The sequence below is a fragment of the Catharus ustulatus genome, unplaced genomic scaffold (assembly GCF_009819885.2).
Source record: "Catharus ustulatus isolate bCatUst1 unplaced genomic scaffold, bCatUst1.pri.v2 scaffold_68_arrow_ctg1, whole genome shotgun sequence".
Classification (NCBI taxonomy): domain Eukaryota; kingdom Metazoa; phylum Chordata; class Aves; order Passeriformes; family Turdidae; genus Catharus; species Catharus ustulatus.
This window is the reverse complement of record NW_024879541.1, coordinates 428,449-445,696: the sequence shown is the minus strand read 5'-3', so window position 1 is coordinate 445,696 and position 17,248 is coordinate 428,449. Positions and strand designations below refer to the sequence as shown.

Sequence of the window (17,248 nt, the reverse complement as noted above, 5' to 3'; positions counted from 1 at the left end):
GTATGGGATTCTCCAGAATACAGTGTGACAGGACTTTATAAGTTGAACATTTCTAATTTCTGATGAATATTTATCTTTCCAGGTAGACTTGTTAAGTACTCTGTTTTCTTAATGTCATTTAACTCATTTCTTCATGCTGAAATTTATATAGAAATACAGATTTTTGTTATTTTAGAATTTAAACCTACCTTTATAGAACAGAAAACTTAGTCCAAATCCCTTTGATGCCATTGGGCGTTTTTTTAATTACTTAGTATTAACTGAAGATTGCTTTCTGTTTCATCAACTGAAATAACTGTTAAAAGATTTTTATTTCTGTGAAGAGTCTTGAATTTATAGCAGATCCCTTATGGATGAATAACTGTTCTAAGAAATGCAACAACATGAAATTGCTGTTTTGTCTTTCATTCTGTACAGTGAAGACTGGCAAATGTCAGGATCAGGGTCAGTATCGGAAACTGGTTCAGATTCTGAATCAGAGGAAGACAGGGAGAAAAGCAGCTGTGAAGAGAGTGAATCTGACTATGAGCCAAAAAACAAGGTCAAAAGCCGGAAACCTCCAACCAGGTAAGAAGTTGGGCATTTGAATTCTCTGGTACTATTTCTTAAAAGGAATTTTAGTATTTGCTATTTAGTATTCCTATACATGCAAATGTAATACTTACTGAGGCGAAAAAAATGTACTTTAAAAAAAATATGCATAGTATGGTAATATATTAATGCTTTCTAGTGAATACTTTTTTTCTCTCTGCTTTAAATGAAAGCAGAGTAATTGAACATTCATTAAATGTGTGTATTTATAAAACAATGCGGAAGATTTATTTTGTCCCTGTTGAAACATCATTGTTGTGTCGTACATTATTGTCTTCAAGAATTAAGCCAAAAAGTGGAAAAAAGAATGCAGGACCAAAAAAGAGGCAACTTGATTCGTCAGAGGATGATGATGAGGAGGATGATGATGATGATGATTATGATAAGAGGGGATCTCGTCGCCAGGCAACAGTCAACATTAGTTACAAAGAAGCTGAAGAAACCAAGACGGATTCTGATGATTTGCTAGAAGTTTGTGGAGAAGACGTTCCACAACCTGAAGAAGATGAATTTGAAACAATAGAGAAATTTATGGATAGTCGAGTTGGCCGTAAAGGAGGTATTTTTTTAAAGTATTTTTAAGATCCTTGTTAAGATCATGGTGCAACTTCAGTGAGTATTCTCAAAAGAGCAATAGTTTTAAAGTTACAAAGAAGTCATACTGTTTCATCTTTGATATTCATAAAAATACTGCTATTCCTATCTAAGTATTGCAGAATAAAATACAGAAAAATTGCATACCCAAGTAGGAAATAAAAATTGGGCAGCAGATAGTCTGTATGGCATAAATTCACACCATATTGTTTATGACACTGTAAAGTTCAGTGGCACTTGATCAGTATAGACTATGTACAATGCAGTAGAGAAAGTAGACTACATGGGAGAGGTGACTAGTAGTCTGAACACGGAAAGACAGTATTGGCATGACTGAACCTCTGAAATTATGATTTCAGTTACTGCAGTACAAATACAGAGCAATGTGTGGAGTGGCTACCAGAAATGCATATAGAATTGCAATGTTATGTAGAATTCTGCTTTGTATTTGAAGTCTATGAGTTAAAATCATAGACTCATGGAATGGTTGTGGTTGGAAGGGACCTTAAAGACTAGCTAATTCAACTCCTCTGCCATTTGTAGGTATACATTCCAGCAGTTTGGTCAAAGCCCCATCCAACCGAGCGCTTTGAACACTTACTTCCAGGCTTGGCAAATCAACAACTTCTCTGGGTGTAACTGGGCAACCAGTTATGGTACCTCACCCGCCTCATAGCAAATAATTCTTCCTAATACCTAATCTAAACCTACTGTCCTTCAGTTTGAAGTCATTACCACTTGTCCTACTATATAAACCCTTGTGTAAAGTCACTCTACAGCCTTGTTATAGCCTTCAAGTACTAGATGGTGCTGTAAGGTCTCCCCAGAGCCTTCTCATATCTAGGTGTAACACCTCCTACTCTCAGCCTTAAGTTTTCATACCTTAAGTGTTCCAACCCTCTTACCATCCTGATGGCCTCCTCTGGATGTACAGTAATTTCATGATTATAAGCCGCACCATTTTGACTAAAATTTTGGTCCGAACCCGGAAGTGCAGCTTATAATCAGGTGCGGCGTATACATGGACAAAGAACAAAAAGTTGCTGTTTTAGTTTGGAGGACAGGTGTCTGCTAAGAAAGGCTGGAACTTCTCTTTGAAGTTCCAGATTATTATAATTTTGAAATCAAGGGGCTTTCAGGCAAAAATATGGGAATTAGGAATAACAGTTCTTTTCTAGGGAAATTAAAATAGAAATACAGTACTACAAAGAAACAGACTCCAAACCCTGACAAAGTCAGAGTACAACCTGACATCCCGTCAGGCAGGGAGTTGGTAGCAGTCCCATTAAATGGTGGCTGCATCCTCCTGCAGTGACAGATGTGGTTCAGTTGAAGCTGTACTCCTGTAGAAGGTGCAGTTTCCCTCCCGAGGTCCAGTGGTGATGTGGAGAAATCTGGTTTTCCTCTGGAGTCCAGTGGAGAAAGGGGCTACCTTGGTGTCCCAAAACCTCTGTTTTTATCATGGTAAGAAATGTTGGGCTCTTCTTCCTGGCTAGAGCAACTTCCAATGGGATGCAGTAATTTTATCAGTCACACAGTGGGACTCAATGGGCCATTAGCAGAAAATGACTCGCTGGAGGAAGGATGGGCTGTGAAAAGATAAAGAACAATGCCCTGCCTGGTTTCAATGGATGGCCCATTAGCAGAGTATCTGCCGTTGAGATAAGGATCACTGCCCCCACCCTCAACAGATGGTGATAGAATAGATACTTTTTCTTACACTCTGTATTGTAACGTGCGGCTTATAATCAGGTGTGGCTTATGTATGGACAAAGAATGAAAAGTTGCTGACACCCAGAAGTGCGGCTTATACTCAGTGCGGCTTATAATCGTGAAATTACTGTACTCCAGCAGGCTCACATCCTTCTTATGGTGGGGTCCCCAGAGCCTGGGGTCTTTCTTTTTTCCCTTTTTCAGAAATGAGGTTTCTATTTCTCCTTTTCCAGTTAGTGTGAACTTCCCTAGACCATCGTGACCTCAGAAGTTATGGTAGTGGCTTAGCTGTTTCCTCCACCAGTTCCCTCAGGAGCTGTAGATGTATCTCATCAAGTCCCATGGACTTATGTACTTTTAATTTTCTTAATTGGTCTCAAACCTGATCTTCTCCTGGAGTGGGTGATTCTTCCTTCTTCCATTCCCTCCCTGTCTTTGCCTCCTCTGGTGTGGCTGAGTCACTTGCTGGTCAAGACTGAGGCAAAATGGGTGTTGAGTACGTCAACCTGTTCCTTGTCCCAAGTAATTCGTTCTCCCATCCTAGGACTCTTAATTATAAAACCAAACGTCTGAAAAACTGTACCCAAATGCTGAACCCCTTGCACTTCAAGGCTACATTTCTCCATTAGCTACACCTAGTGTCTTAATTTATTGACCCCTCTCAAAACTTGTACTCTTCTTTCTCTCAAATTCTCTCTCCCATGCTATCCCATACCGTGTTCCAATGTATGGTGTTACTGTTGCAGTCAAAGCCTTATCAGCTAAGCTTGTTTCATTCTACCTGCCCAAATGCTATTGCTACTTTTTGGCATTGCCTCTCAGTGACTTTATCTGCTCCAGCAGCTTGCTGTCTCATTTTCTGGTCAACACCACTGAGATTAGCTCACTTGGTTAGAGCTGGGTGCTAATAAGGCCAGGGTTATGGGTCTGATCCCCGTACAAGCTTAAGGATCCATGATCCTTGTGGGTCCCTCCAAGCTCTGTAATGTGTCCTCACCAAAATGAGCCTGTTTCCTGCTGCTAGTGTGCTGTAGCTGTAATATAGTCTGTACTTAATCTGTACTTTATAATGTTTACGTCGTAAGATAACAGAGAAAGGACAAACAACCAACTTGTTTAGGAATAAGGAGGTTTATAGTGTCCTTGTTAGTAGGTTTTTCATGTCTTGAGGCTGATCAGATGTAACACCAGATGCCTTTTTTATGCTCAGAGATAATAGAGGATGACAAGCTGTGTTAGTGTGGAGCATTCCCTAGTGACTGCTTTAAAAATCGGGAATACAAATAAGATTCTCACGAGGAAAGATAAGATATTGCAGGCTAGATGTAGAAGCATTAGTTGCTTTTTTGATTCTCTTGACTACTTGTGCATGTGTTAATATATCTACATCATAATGTTTCAAATAATAGTAACGACATGAGTGCAGGAGACACTAGTCAAGTATATACTCATCTAAAATTACCACCAATCACTTTATTGCATTTCTAACTGGATAACTTAAGACAATGCATATGATGTGTTTCTTTCTCAGCCACAGGTGCTGCAACTACAATATATGCAGTTGAGGCAGATGGTGACCCAAATGCTGGGTTTGATAAATCAAAGGATCCGGCAGAAGTACAGTATCTTATTAAATGGAAAGGTTGGTCACACATCCATAACACTTGGGAAACTGAAGAAACACTGAAGCAACAAAATGTTAAAGGAATGAAGAAACTGGACAATTACAAGAAAAAGGATCAGGAAACAAAGCGATGGTGAATATTTTTATTTTTATGATACTTATTTTGAAACAGTGTAGGTGTTCTATTGTGTTTCTGAGACCTGATACCTGGTTTTGAGGTAACTTTGAGTGTCTGTGCAATGGGCAGACAAAAACTTTGAAAACCAAAACCCCTTTAATATGTTCCAATAACATAATCCTTTGAATCTGGTGGGGGGTGGGAGGGTGTGTGTATATGTGTCTGTGTGGTATAAATGGAGTTTTAACAAGATAGGTAGTGTTTAAAAATTAATAATAAATTGTAGCTTTTAGTAATTTTTCCGTTATACTTTGAGTGGAGTTCTTCAGGAATTACTACAAGGATCAATGTTTTCTTGGTGCATTAGCCATTTCAGGTTACTTTGAAGTATTTAGTTTTCTTCGCTGAGACCTGAGGTTGAAGCTTAAGACTAAAACCATGAAGAAATGTATGTGTTTTAAAGTCACGTCTTTGGTGTTTGGTTTTATTAGTATGTTTAATATAATCAATTAATTGATTTTTAGCAACTAATCATTAGATGGATTCTTACAGAGTGAGCCCCCCTGACTACTATTCCATGAAAATAACTTGTAAAGTGGACTGTTTATCCAGACATAGCTACTACAGCTGCCAGTTTTACTAGTCAACCAATTAATGGAGAATACTTATTTTCAGCAATAAGTATTTTCAGTCATTAATGGTACTTGGGCCAGATGCAGCCATTTTGTAGTAGGGATTTTAAAGTTATTCCTTCAAAAAAGCTTTCCAGGCAGGATTCATGGGATGATTACATTCAGATCTATAGAGTTGCTGAATTTTCTTAATTTTAGCACTATATGGTGTAATAACTGTCGTAAATTAATTCCCACTCCAGGCTGAAAAATGCTTCCCCTGAAGATGTGGAATATTACAACTGCCAGCAGGAGCTTACAGATGATTTACATAAACAATACCAGATAGTGGAAAGAATAATTGGTATGTTACAAACTTGTGGACAGAAATCAATGTCAGGGATTCTGTATATTCTAAGTGCTCTTGTATTTGTAGATAAGAAATGCAAAATATTGATACTACAAACTCTTTAATCCAAAACAAAACTTCAGGTAAAGAGAAGAGCTGTCAGGCTGTCTGTATGGGTCTAACTTCTGTTGTATTATTACCTAAAATCAATGTTTTCCTACACCACAAAAGTAAAATGCTGATCCGATTTCTGGTGCATTTTTGCAGCTCATTCAAATCAGAAATCAGCTGCTGGCTATCCAGACTACTATTGTAAGTGGCAGGGTCTGCCTTACTCTGAATGTAGCTGGGAAGATGGAGCTCTCATTGCCAAAAAGTTTCAGGCACGCATTGATGAGTACTTCAGCAGAAATCAATCCAAGACGACTCCCTTTAAAGACTGTAAGGTGAGTAGGTAATTTGCAATGGATTTATAATTGGTTGTACTGGGTCTGACTGGGATAGGGTTAATTTTCTTCATAGCAGCCTCTACAGTCTGTGGTTTAGATTTGTGACCTAAATGGTTTTAGTAACACATACTGACTTTTTCTGAACAGCACGTGCACTAGTGCCTTCTCTGTGTCCTCTTGTGTCATCCCCACCATGAGTAGGCTGGGAGGGAACCCACCAGTAACAGTTGAACCCCAGCTGACTAAAAAGGTGCTTGATGTAATTTAATGTCTTACTCAACAATAAATTGAGTGGGCTGAACAGGGGCTGCCTGTTGGCCTGGAGATTTGTTGGTCATCAGTTTGGTGGTGAATTGATGTGTGACTCACATTCTGTCACTTGTGGTTTTTGGTTTTTTTTTCTGTGTGTTTTGTTTTTTGTTTTAATTGGGTGGGTGTTTTTCCTTCATTCAGTAGGCTCCTTATTTTGACCCACAATTTTTTTCTCACTTCTGCCTTTTCATTTCTGTTTCTTGTCCCTCTAGGGTAAGAAGTGAATGAGCAGTTGGGTGGTAGCTTGGCTCCTGGCCAAGTTCAAACTACCACACCAGTTGCAATAGTAAAAATGTATTTTTTATTTTTTTAAATCCACATATCAAATGCGTATTATGAATTTTTTTAGGAAGTTTTCTCAGCATGCCAATTATGATGGATAGTAGGATGTATGGACAATAGCACTACTGAGAGTAGGTTTTGTAGATGCCAATCCCCTGCATTTTTACTAGCATTCGGAATTGGTTATGTTTACCTTTGTAGTTTATTTTAAAAGAAAAGTTGGAGTGAGTTAATGTCACTCATGTTGTGATATTTAGGTTAGCAATCAAACTAGTTTCAGCTTCCAAATTACTTGGTGTTTTTATATGACCTTGCTCACATTGATGGACAAAAACTAGAGCTGATGACCTAAATACTTCCTGTTAGTTTTCTATAGGAAGATCCCTTGGTCATTTCAATAAGTTGCAGTTCAATTCTGATGATGATCATCTGACTGATGATCAATTTACTTTTCACAGGTTCTGAAACAAAGGCCACGGTTTGTTGCACTAAAGAAGCAACCATCTTACATTGGAGGACACGAAAGTTTAGAATTAAGAGATTATCAGTTAAACGGGTTGAATTGGCTTGCTCATTCATGGTGCAAGTAAGTAGTCTCAAAAGTCTCAAATTTGTTTGTAAATTGCAAGCATTTGCAAAGTATTGAAATGTTCTTTTTCTGTTAGGTGTTTTATTTTTAAGTTGAAGACTTTCATACTGTAAGCTCAAAGTAGAGATCTGAAGGGGCTGGTTTTGCTCTAGTGGTATCTAGTTGTACCAAAATTATCATTCTATGACCTTTATCAACAAAAAAACAGCTAAGATGTGTCATTACTTTGCTTTTAGTTTCAATGGAGTAAGTTGTGTTTTTAAAACAACCAACAAACCTACAACAGTAAAATGAGAAAACCCAAACATTTTTGGAATATCAACATTAGTGTTAAACTTTTAAAATTAGAATCAGAAGGACTACTTGCAACCTTTTTGTTAATTTAAGGGGGTAGGAGGGATTGGAAATCTTTTTGTGGAAAAACAATGTGAATAAATTTCTTAAAAATGTATAGTAGTAAAATCTTGAAAACTTTCATGAGTGGGTTTTATGCTCAAAAGAAAATAATTTCTTTTTTATCCAAACCTTCCACATCTCCACACCTCCCCTTTATTTCTTTTTTATTTTTTTAGAGGGAATAGCTGTATTCTCGCAGATGAAATGGGTCTGGGTAAAACAATACAAACAATTTCTTTTCTGAACTATCTGTTTCACGAACACCAATTGTATGGGCCTTTCTTGTTGGTTGTGCCACTTTCTACCTTGACATCTTGGCAAAGAGAGATTCAAACCTGGGCTCCTCAGATGAATGCTGTAGTTTACTTAGGAGACATAACTAGTAGAAATATGGTGAGTATTTCTCCTTGTCATCGGAAGGTCTTATACATAAACAAGGCATACCTCATATTCGTATCATCTGTGTATCTTAAATATTTTGGTTGGGACTGAGGAAATACTTGCGGAAGCCCTATGTCTTTAAAATGTGAATTGAAAGCTTGGATTTTGATCTTGGGTAGATGTATGTGAGAAATTTCCTTTCTGCTGAATAGCGAACAGGGATAAAAATTGGGCTTGCATTTGAAAACCAGTTATCTTCTGTCATGTTATTATTTAGGTGGATATAGTGAAAATAAGTATGTAAGAAAGCCAGGCATGATCTTATTTTATTTCCTGAAAGGCTGTTAGTTTGTTAATATTAGTAATCTTACCCATTAATGTGAAAAGTTCTTGTGTGTTATATATGTTCTTGTGTGTTATATACATACGTATACATATATACATACATATATGTACATGCATATGTATATAGTGTGTATATGTATTTGTACGTATTTACGTATTAAATGTATATATGTTAATATGACTATATATACATTTATATATATATGTTATATATATATGTTCTGTCCTTCTGTTTCATTATCATATTGTTTTATGCTATCAAATATCTACGTGTTGGGGTATTTAAATTGATTCCAGTCAGCACGACCTTTTTTCTGCAGCTTATAGTTTTATTTGTTTCTTTTTGTAGATAAGAACTCATGAATGGATGCATCCACAGACCAAGCGATTGAAATTTAACATACTCTTAACAACATATGAAATTTTGCTAAAGGATAAGGTAATTGCCCCTCTCTTAGCAGACAAAAATAATTTCCTCAATATAGATTCTCTTTAGACTCGCATGTATTTGATTTGTGGCCCAACAAATTTATGGAGAATCTGAAAGTTTTTCCTTTGAAAGTATTACAGTGTGTATTTGGGATTTTGGTTTTTATTTCCTGGGTACGGGGGACTTTTCTTATTTTATGGATGTCTGGATTTTATATATGTGTGGTGAGGCTTTCAGCCTTTTCCCATTGTTTGAGGTGGGTAACACTTAATTTTCTTCAGTTTGTTTAGAGTCTCATTACTGTAATGATCGTCTCCCAAATTGATGCCCTACAGCTTTGCAGATCATGATCAAGGAACTGAAACAGAACCCAATCCTTAGTCCCAAATATGATACAAAACTAGGAAATCCCATATAGTTTTTCTGTGATATTGTGGGTAGTGTAGTATGGGTACATGTATTAATAGTGTCTCCTAATAGTGTGTGGAAATTGATACAGATACTCAAGAAGCACTTAACTTTGTTTACTTCATTTGTTTGTATGGGAAGAAGTCAATAATAGTTTGGATTTTTTTCCTGCCATGTAAAAAAATGTGGGTCAGACTTCTGGGCATTTTTAAAATAATCAATTTAATTTATGATTTCTAAGGATGACTACACAGCTTTTCATTAAACCTGGCAAATGTAAAAGTCATAATTGGTACTAAAAACAAATAGCTGTTTATTTTATTAACATAAACCAACAAGTGATTTGGCTTATCATTATTGGGTTTATTACTTGTTTTCCAAGAAGTAATTGGAAGTTATTGGGATTATATAATGTGGGATATCATGAAATGTGTTAATTTGAATAATATTTCCCCCCTTCTCCATTTTTTTTTCCAAGTCATTCCTTGGTGGTCTGAATTGGGCATTCATAGGAGTTGATGAAGCTCATCGTTTAAAAAATGACGACTCTCTTCTGTACAAAACTTTAATAGACTTTAAGTCTAACCATCGTCTTCTTATTACTGGAACCCCTCTGCAAAACTCTCTCAAAGAGCTTTGGTCGTTACTGCACTTCATCATGCCAGAAAAGTAAGAAAGAGTTTTTTGTCAAGTTTGTTATAGCGAAGTAGTGTAGTGATGTGAGAATCAGTAGAAGTAGGGATTTGTACTGAAAGACAGCTTAAATATGCTACATAAAGTACATGTGTATATAGTTTCATACTGCTTTAGGTAAGTAATGCTGGTAGCAAATATCACTTTTTCCCATTGTAGCTGTGTGCTAAAGTGATGGATTAATATATGGGTAGAACCTGAGAGAAAAACCGTGTAGATTTGCTTTGGGGGAAGAAGAATGAAATCTTTCTTGTGTTAGTATTATTAATAAAACCACATTTGTGCCAAGATGCCAAATATCCAGTAATTCAATCAGATAGCTGGTTTTCCCATATGTTTTGCATACAGTAAGCTTATTGCATTTTCCTCATTTTGTACTGGCTTGTTTAAACCTAGGGTAAACTAGAGCTCACGTGTGAAAGCTCATGTTTCTGTCTGACATCTTGTAAATGCCAAACACTATAGCTCTGTCCGGTTTGAGCAATGGATTATACCGACTTTCTTAGAACAGTACAAACAAAGCCAGTGAGGTTGGGTAGCCATTATTAATTTGTTTGGTTATAAATTCTGTCCTTCAAGTCTAGAGATAATAGCTACACATCAGCTAGAACATACAAGCGGCAGGGCACTTTTAAATTATAGTAATTTCACGACTATAAGGCACACTGGATTATAAGGGGCACTTCCAGGCATCGACAAATTTCCAAACTTTGTCCCTGTATAAGGCGCACCGGGCAGAATTCAGAAATTTACCAACCCAGAAGTGTGAACCACGAGCTGAGGTGGGGGCAGAAGTGGGAGGCCACGGGCAGCCCCAGCTGGCAACCGCCACGGCTCGGGATGGCTGCGGCTCCCGCAGTGCGTGGCTGCCGCTGCTCATGGCTCAGGGTGGCCACGGCTTGCGGCTAGGGGCTGCAGCAGTGTTGCTGCGGCTCACACTTCCCGGTTGGCTTGGGGTGGCCGCAGCTCAGGGCTCCTGCGGCCACCTGCTCCTGCCCTCCCTGTGCGGTGGCTGCTGGCCGGGGCTGCCTGTGGCCGCCAGCTCCCACGCTCCCCACCTGGTGGCTGCCGGCTGGGGCTGCCTACTCTCGCCCTCCCCACGCAGCGGCTACCGGCCCCTCGGCTCATGGCTCGCCCTTCTGGGTTGGCCAATTTCCAAACTTTGTCCATATGTAAGGCGCACTGGGTTATAAGGTGCATTTCCGGGTTTCGATCAAAATTTTAGTAAAAAAGGTGTGCCTTATAGTCACGAAATTACTGTATATTTTTGTTTTCTTGCACACCCTCTAGACAAGGCAAGAGATCGCTGTCTAGGCTTTTTATGTCATCTTGATAAAATATAATAATGGAATTTTCTTCAACCATCTAGACAAGTCCTTGCAGAAAAGCAAAAACATTGCATTTCCTTTGTGGAATCAGAAGTTTTCATTTTATAGAAATTTTTGGAAAATTCCATTCTTCTATTTACAGGCACAGTATCTTAGATTTCTAGGAAGATGGAAATTCAGAAATTGGTTAAAACAGAAGAGAGTGGGGAAGAAATTTGAATGTATGTGTGTTTTTGTGGTATATGTATACATGTTCTGTGTCTGTGTTACCTTTCTTCCTGAATTTTGCTTCATCGGGGCGTTCACAGTATGTAACTTTTTTGTGCTTATACTTTATTATGTTGAAGGTTTTCCTCATGGGAAGATTTTGAAGAGGAACATGGCAAAGGGAGAGAGTATGGCTATGCAAGTCTTCACAAAGAACTTGAACCATTTCTACTGAGAAGAGTTAAAAAAGATGTAGAAAAGTCTTTGCCTGCTAAAGTTGAGCAAATTCTGAGGATGGAAATGAGCGCATTGCAGAAGCAATACTACAAGTATGTACCAACTCTTTCTGTATTGTGCTGTTTAAGTAATACGTCTGTGTACAATTTACAGAATTACAGTGGTTTATATACTTCTTAGAAGTTGAGGCTTCTGTAGGGTTTCACAGCAATAAAATTCTGTGAAGCAAGGGCTGAGGAATTACATTGGTCTAATGTCTATTCATGTAGTTTCTTTTGTTTGGCATAATTGTGTTGGGAGATGCTTTTTTTCTTTAGCTTGTTCATATTTTGACAGCTTACATCTGTCTTACTTTGATATATGGTTAGAAATTACTAATATTGTACATCTTTTTTCATAGATGGATTTTAACCAGGAATTATAAAGCCCTTAGCAAAGGTTCAAAAGGCAGTACCTCAGGCTTTTTGAACATCATGATGGAACTCAAGAAGTGTTGCAACCATTGCTACCTCATTAAACCACCAGATGATAATGAATTCTATAATAAACAGGAGGCCTTACAGGTAATGTCACTTTATTTTTTTTTTTTTTTAATTAAAAAAAGAAAGGTTTCATGTCTGTAGTTTTCCCAGAATTTTGTAGTGCCTTGGCTCTTCTTGAGGTGTATTAAGGAAAAACAGGTTTTCCACAAAATGTGCATCTTGGGTTTTTACAGTGAAGTATTTTTGATTCTTAATTGCACTGAATAATTGATGGAGAATTGAGTAAATAAATATGCCCAGTTTTAATTACAGTACAGTAATTTCACAACTATAAGGCGCACCCTTTTGACTAAAATTTCCCCCCGAACCCGGAAATGTGCTTTATACTCCAGTGTGCCTTATATAATGGACAAAGTTGCGAAATTTGCCAATATGGAAGTGTGAGCCGCAATGAGGGGGCGGTACTGCGGGAGAGCCGAGTCGCGAGGTGGGGCGGGAGCAGGCGGCCACGGCCAGCCGGGGCTGCATGAGAAGGGAGGGAGCTGCCACCAGTCCTGGCCGCCGCGCAGGGAGGGAGGGAGGGAGCCAGCGTTGGCCCCGGCCCCGGCCGGCAAACGGGGAGAGAGGGAGCTGCTGCCGACCCCAACCCGGGCAAGGCGGGAACGAGAAGCTGGGCGGCGCCAGCCCCGACCTGGGGGGAACTAGAAGCTGGGCAGTGCCAGCCAGCGCTGGGCGGCAGTGCCTGGGGCCCGCGGCAGCCACGGCCGCCGGGCAGGGGAAGCTGGGACCCACGGCCGTGCGGTGGTAGCCAGGAGTGGAGAGCCGCGCCAGCCAGTGCCAGGGGCGGGTGGGCGTGCCAGGGTCCGTGACACGGGGAGAGCACCTGGGGCTGCGATTAAAGGCTACGCCAATCTGTGAAAAATGTTTGCAAATTGAGCACCTGCCAGTAATTCGTTACTTGGTTGCACATGACGCAGCTCCTCGCTGCAAAAAAAAAGTGCGAGCTGCGAACCGAGCTGCGAGGGGGGGTGTTGCCACAGGAACGCTGAGCCACGAGGGGGGTGAGAGCGGCCAGCCCCTGGTGAGCAGCAACCGCGCAGGGAGAGAGGGAGCAGGCAGCCCCCTGCCAGCCGCAGCCGCGCGGGCTGGGCGGCACCGACCGGCCCCCGGCCAGCAGGAGCTGCACAGGGAACGAGGGAGCGGGCAGCCCCCAGCCAGCAGGAGCCGCACAGGGAGAGAGGGAGCGGGCAGCCCTGGCCAGCAGCAGCCATACAAGGGGAGAGGGAGTGGGCAGCCCCCGTCCAGCAGGAGCCACACAGGGAGAGAGGGAGCGTGCAGTGCCATGCCGCCCCAAGCCACGGATGGCCCTGAGCTGCAGCCGCCCCAAGCCCCGCCTCACCAGCCGGGGTCGTTGGGAGTGCCGGGCCCCGTGCACGCAGAGAGCGCTTGGGGCTGCATTTAAAGGCTACAACAATCTGTAAAAAATGTTTGCAAATTGAGCACCTACCAGTAAACTCCATGGTCGCGGGATTCTGTTGTGCACGGCACAGATCTTCGCAGCAATAAAAAAGTGTGCCTTATAGTCCAGTGTGCCTTATATAATGTACAAAGTTGCGAAATTTGCCAGCTCCCGGAGATGCGCCTTATATTCCAGTGTGCCTTATGGTCGTGAAATTACTGTAATTTCACGATTAAAAGCCACACCATTTTGACTAAAATTTTGATCCCAACCCAGAAATGTGGCTTACACTTAGGAGTGGCCAATATATGAAAAAAAATTATCTGAAATTTCCCAACTCGGAAGTGCAAGCCAAGGTGCTGAGCCGAGAACCTGCCAGTAAAACCTGGAATTGTGCGATTATTACAAATTGCTTACTCTGTTGCTCGGCGGGTGGAGGCGGGCTCCCTGTTGCCGGCAGCGTCGGGGGGGAGGCATCAGGCTCCTGCCTGCAGGCCCCGCGGCCTGAGGGGGAGGTGAGGTCACCCTCCTGCCGACTCTGTGGCAGGGGAGAAGGCGGGGGGCTCTGTACCTGCCTCCCACTGGCACCACGGGAATGGGCGGGCTCTGTCCTTGCCTACCGATGCTGTTGCAGGAGCAGATGGGCTCTGTCCCCGCCCGCCGACACTGCCGTGGGTGCCAGTGGGCTCTGTCCCCGCCTGCTGCCACCACCGCAGGAGTGGGCGGGCTCCGTCCCTGCCTACCGTCACTGCCATGGAAGTGGGCAGGTTCCATCCCTGCCTACCGATGCCGCTGCGGGAGCGAGTGGGCTCTGTCCCCGCCTGCTGACACTGCCGCGGGTGCCAACGGGCTCTGTCCCCGCCTACCGCCATGGGGCAGTGCCGGTCTGGGGCGAGTGAGCCCTGCGGCGGCGGCAGCAGTGGTGACCGACGCCGAGCAGCCCTGCCAAACAGCAGTGCCGAGCTGGGCCACCTGACCCCATCATCAGCCCCGAGCAGGCCGAGCCCACCTGACCCCAAGCCGAGCCAGTAAACCCTGCGATACCGCAATTCTGTTACTATTTGGCAATTTTGTTGCACATGGGTCCTCACTGCGAACAACAGTGCGGGTGGTAATCAGGTGCGGCTTATATATGGACAAAGATCTAAAAGTTACTGACATCCGGAGATGCAGCTTATAATCAGGTGCGGCTTGTAATCGTGAAATTACTGTATGTATTATTGTATGGATGTTTGAAATGGTAATATTCTTCAGGAATGTCAGAATTTGCCTTCTGTTTTTCTGCCCACAATAATTGAAACAAAACCACACCTCAGAAGAATGTTCAGCACACTGCAGTGTCTATTAGTGTTGAGAGTACAGTAATTTCACCACTATGAGGCGCACCCTTTTGAATAAATTTTACCCCAAACCGGGGAGTCCGCCTTACAGTCTGGTGCGCCTTATATAATGGACAAAGTTGCGACATTTGCCACCCCAGAAGTGTGAGCCGTGAGCCATGGGGTAGCTGGCAGTGCCGTGGCAGCCGGGTGGAGGTGGGCCCGGGGGCCCACGGCACCGCCTGTCCCGGGTCTGGGCGGGCCCGGGGGCCCATGGCAGCCGGGTGAAGGCGGGGCCTTGGCCAGTAACTGCGCAGGGGGAGCTGGGGGCGGAGCCTCGCAAAAAAATGTGCGCCCTGCAGTCCGATGCATCTTATGTGATCTACAAAGTTGCGAATTTTGTCGACTCCCGGGGGTGCGCTTTATAGTCCAGTGCACCTTATGACTGTGAAATTACTGTAATTTATTTTGCAACATATATTTCTTGGGTTTTGTAGCATTTAATACGTAGCAGTGGGAAACTAATCCTTCTTGACAAGCTACTGATTCGTCTGCGAGAACGTCGCAACAGAGTCCTGATTTTCTCACAGATGGTAAGGATGCTGGACATCCTGGCAGAATATCTGAAATATCGTCAATTCCCATTTCAGGTAAGAAACTTGCTGGTAATAGCAGCTAAGAAACTTTGATCTTGAATATTAAAAAATCTTTTTCTTTAGTGTGAGGGTGTCAAAGCACTGGAACAGATTGTCCAGAGGTTGTGAAATTTCTGTCTCTTGTTGAGGTCCAAGAGTACTAGGATATGACCTTGGGCAGCAAACTTTAGCTGTCCCTGCCTGAGTAGGGGATTTAGACAAGACGACCTTCAGTAGTCCCTTTCAACTTAGTTTGTGATTATGTGACCTTTACCCCTTTGATTAAAAAAACATGAAAGAAAATGCCTTTTCCTAGAAAGGGACTGGCTCTTTGATGGATTTTATTTTGAAGTGAAACAGATGAATTAAAAATTACGGGAGCTGTTTATTTACTTTTTTTCCCTTCACATAAGAGTTTTGGCAGATGACAACTGAAGTTGCTCTGACATTCAATACAGCATAAAAATTACTTTTTAACTGTAGTTCTCAATCTCTAGAGACTTGATGGATCAATAAAAGGGGAATTGAGGAAACAAGCACTGGATCATTTTAATGCAGAAGGATCAGAGGTAAGTTTTTTTTCTGAGGAACATGTTTTATTTTTTTAATGTCTTTACAAAACGACATTGCACACAAAAGGAGGGCTGAAAAAAGTGAGGAATATATCAATAAGGTTGGAAATTCATTGCTACTGCTTAGAGTATAAGGTTTATATAATATAATTTTTTTTAAGAAGATGTTAAGTAGAAAACACATAAATTAGGAAAATGGTAGCTGATTGCTCTATAAATGCTGCAGAATTTTAACCCCAGCTTTGTTCCTGCATAAAATTTAATAATGTTTACAAGAGTGCTGAACTTAAGCAGTTAGCATCCAAAAATCCTTTGGCAATGGGCAGAACTAACATCATATATCCTTGCACGAACAATCATATTTTACTTGTTTCAAATACAAATCCTGTTATCTTCATTTGTTGCTACCTGTTACATGCCATGGAAGAAATAGTAAAGTACAGATTTCTAGTTCTAGTCACTAATTCTTTGTGAGCAACCTGTGGGTATGTAGGCATCTGTTAACAATTCTTTAGATTCTGAACTGGAATATTTGTGCCTTATTTAGCACTCCTGTTATGCAAGTAATTTCATACCTTTGGATTGGTTTAAATATTTTGTCCTACACTGTCAGATACGGGGGATATTTATGTCAGATATTGATTGGTCATTGATTTTGGAGTTCACTTTGTTTGGTTTAATTGGTATTTGAAGACAGCATTTGTTAGTTGCTACCAAGCTTGTTTCTGGTATGTGGAGGGAGAAGGACCATACTCCATGTTTAATACAAAAGTTAACTCTCTTTGAAATGTCTTTCATAGATGTTGACATTTTCTGAAATTTTAGCAGCTACACTGTGCATTTTTTGAAATGAAAAAGAATTTAAACCATGCATTTCTCAAATTGAGCAAACTCTGCATTTGTGGAGCAAGAAAATAATGCTCTCAGTTTGGTTTTTTAAAATTTCCTAAATTTTCATAATATTTTGGAGGAGATTTTGTAGAGTTTTTGTATTACTAAACTAAAGGCTACCTGGAAATCCTTAACTCAATTCTCAGGTTTCCCCTTATTGTAATAGTTACTGTTTCTTGTAACTGTACTGAAAATTGGGTTTGTTTGGGGCTTTTTTAACCTGCTTTACTTTA

The 17,248-nt window shown here is 41.2% G+C and overlaps 1 protein-coding gene across 3 annotated transcripts in view; it reads left to right on the top strand.

The window, feature by feature from the left end:
* The window catches only part of CHD1 (chromodomain helicase DNA binding protein 1), a 68,606-nt gene that overhangs the window by 26,050 nt on the left and 25,308 nt on the right, over nt 1–17,248 (top strand). For all 3 annotated transcript variants that reach the window (XM_033086900.2, XM_033086902.2, XM_033086901.2), the window contains 13 exons: nt 418–567; nt 873–1,150; nt 4,430–4,655; nt 5,515–5,615; nt 5,868–6,046; nt 7,102–7,229; nt 7,805–8,021; nt 8,704–8,793; nt 9,671–9,861; nt 11,561–11,749; nt 12,058–12,220; nt 15,415–15,567; nt 16,050–16,121. In XM_033086900.2, coding sequence (XP_032942791.1) covers nt 418–567; nt 873–1,150; nt 4,430–4,655; nt 5,515–5,615; nt 5,868–6,046; nt 7,102–7,229; nt 7,805–8,021; nt 8,704–8,793; nt 9,671–9,861; nt 11,561–11,749; nt 12,058–12,220; nt 15,415–15,567; nt 16,050–16,121 — 2,137 coding nt within the window. The remainder of the gene's footprint in view (nt 1–417; nt 568–872; nt 1,151–4,429; nt 4,656–5,514; nt 5,616–5,867; nt 6,047–7,101; nt 7,230–7,804; nt 8,022–8,703; nt 8,794–9,670; nt 9,862–11,560; nt 11,750–12,057; nt 12,221–15,414; nt 15,568–16,049; nt 16,122–17,248) is intronic.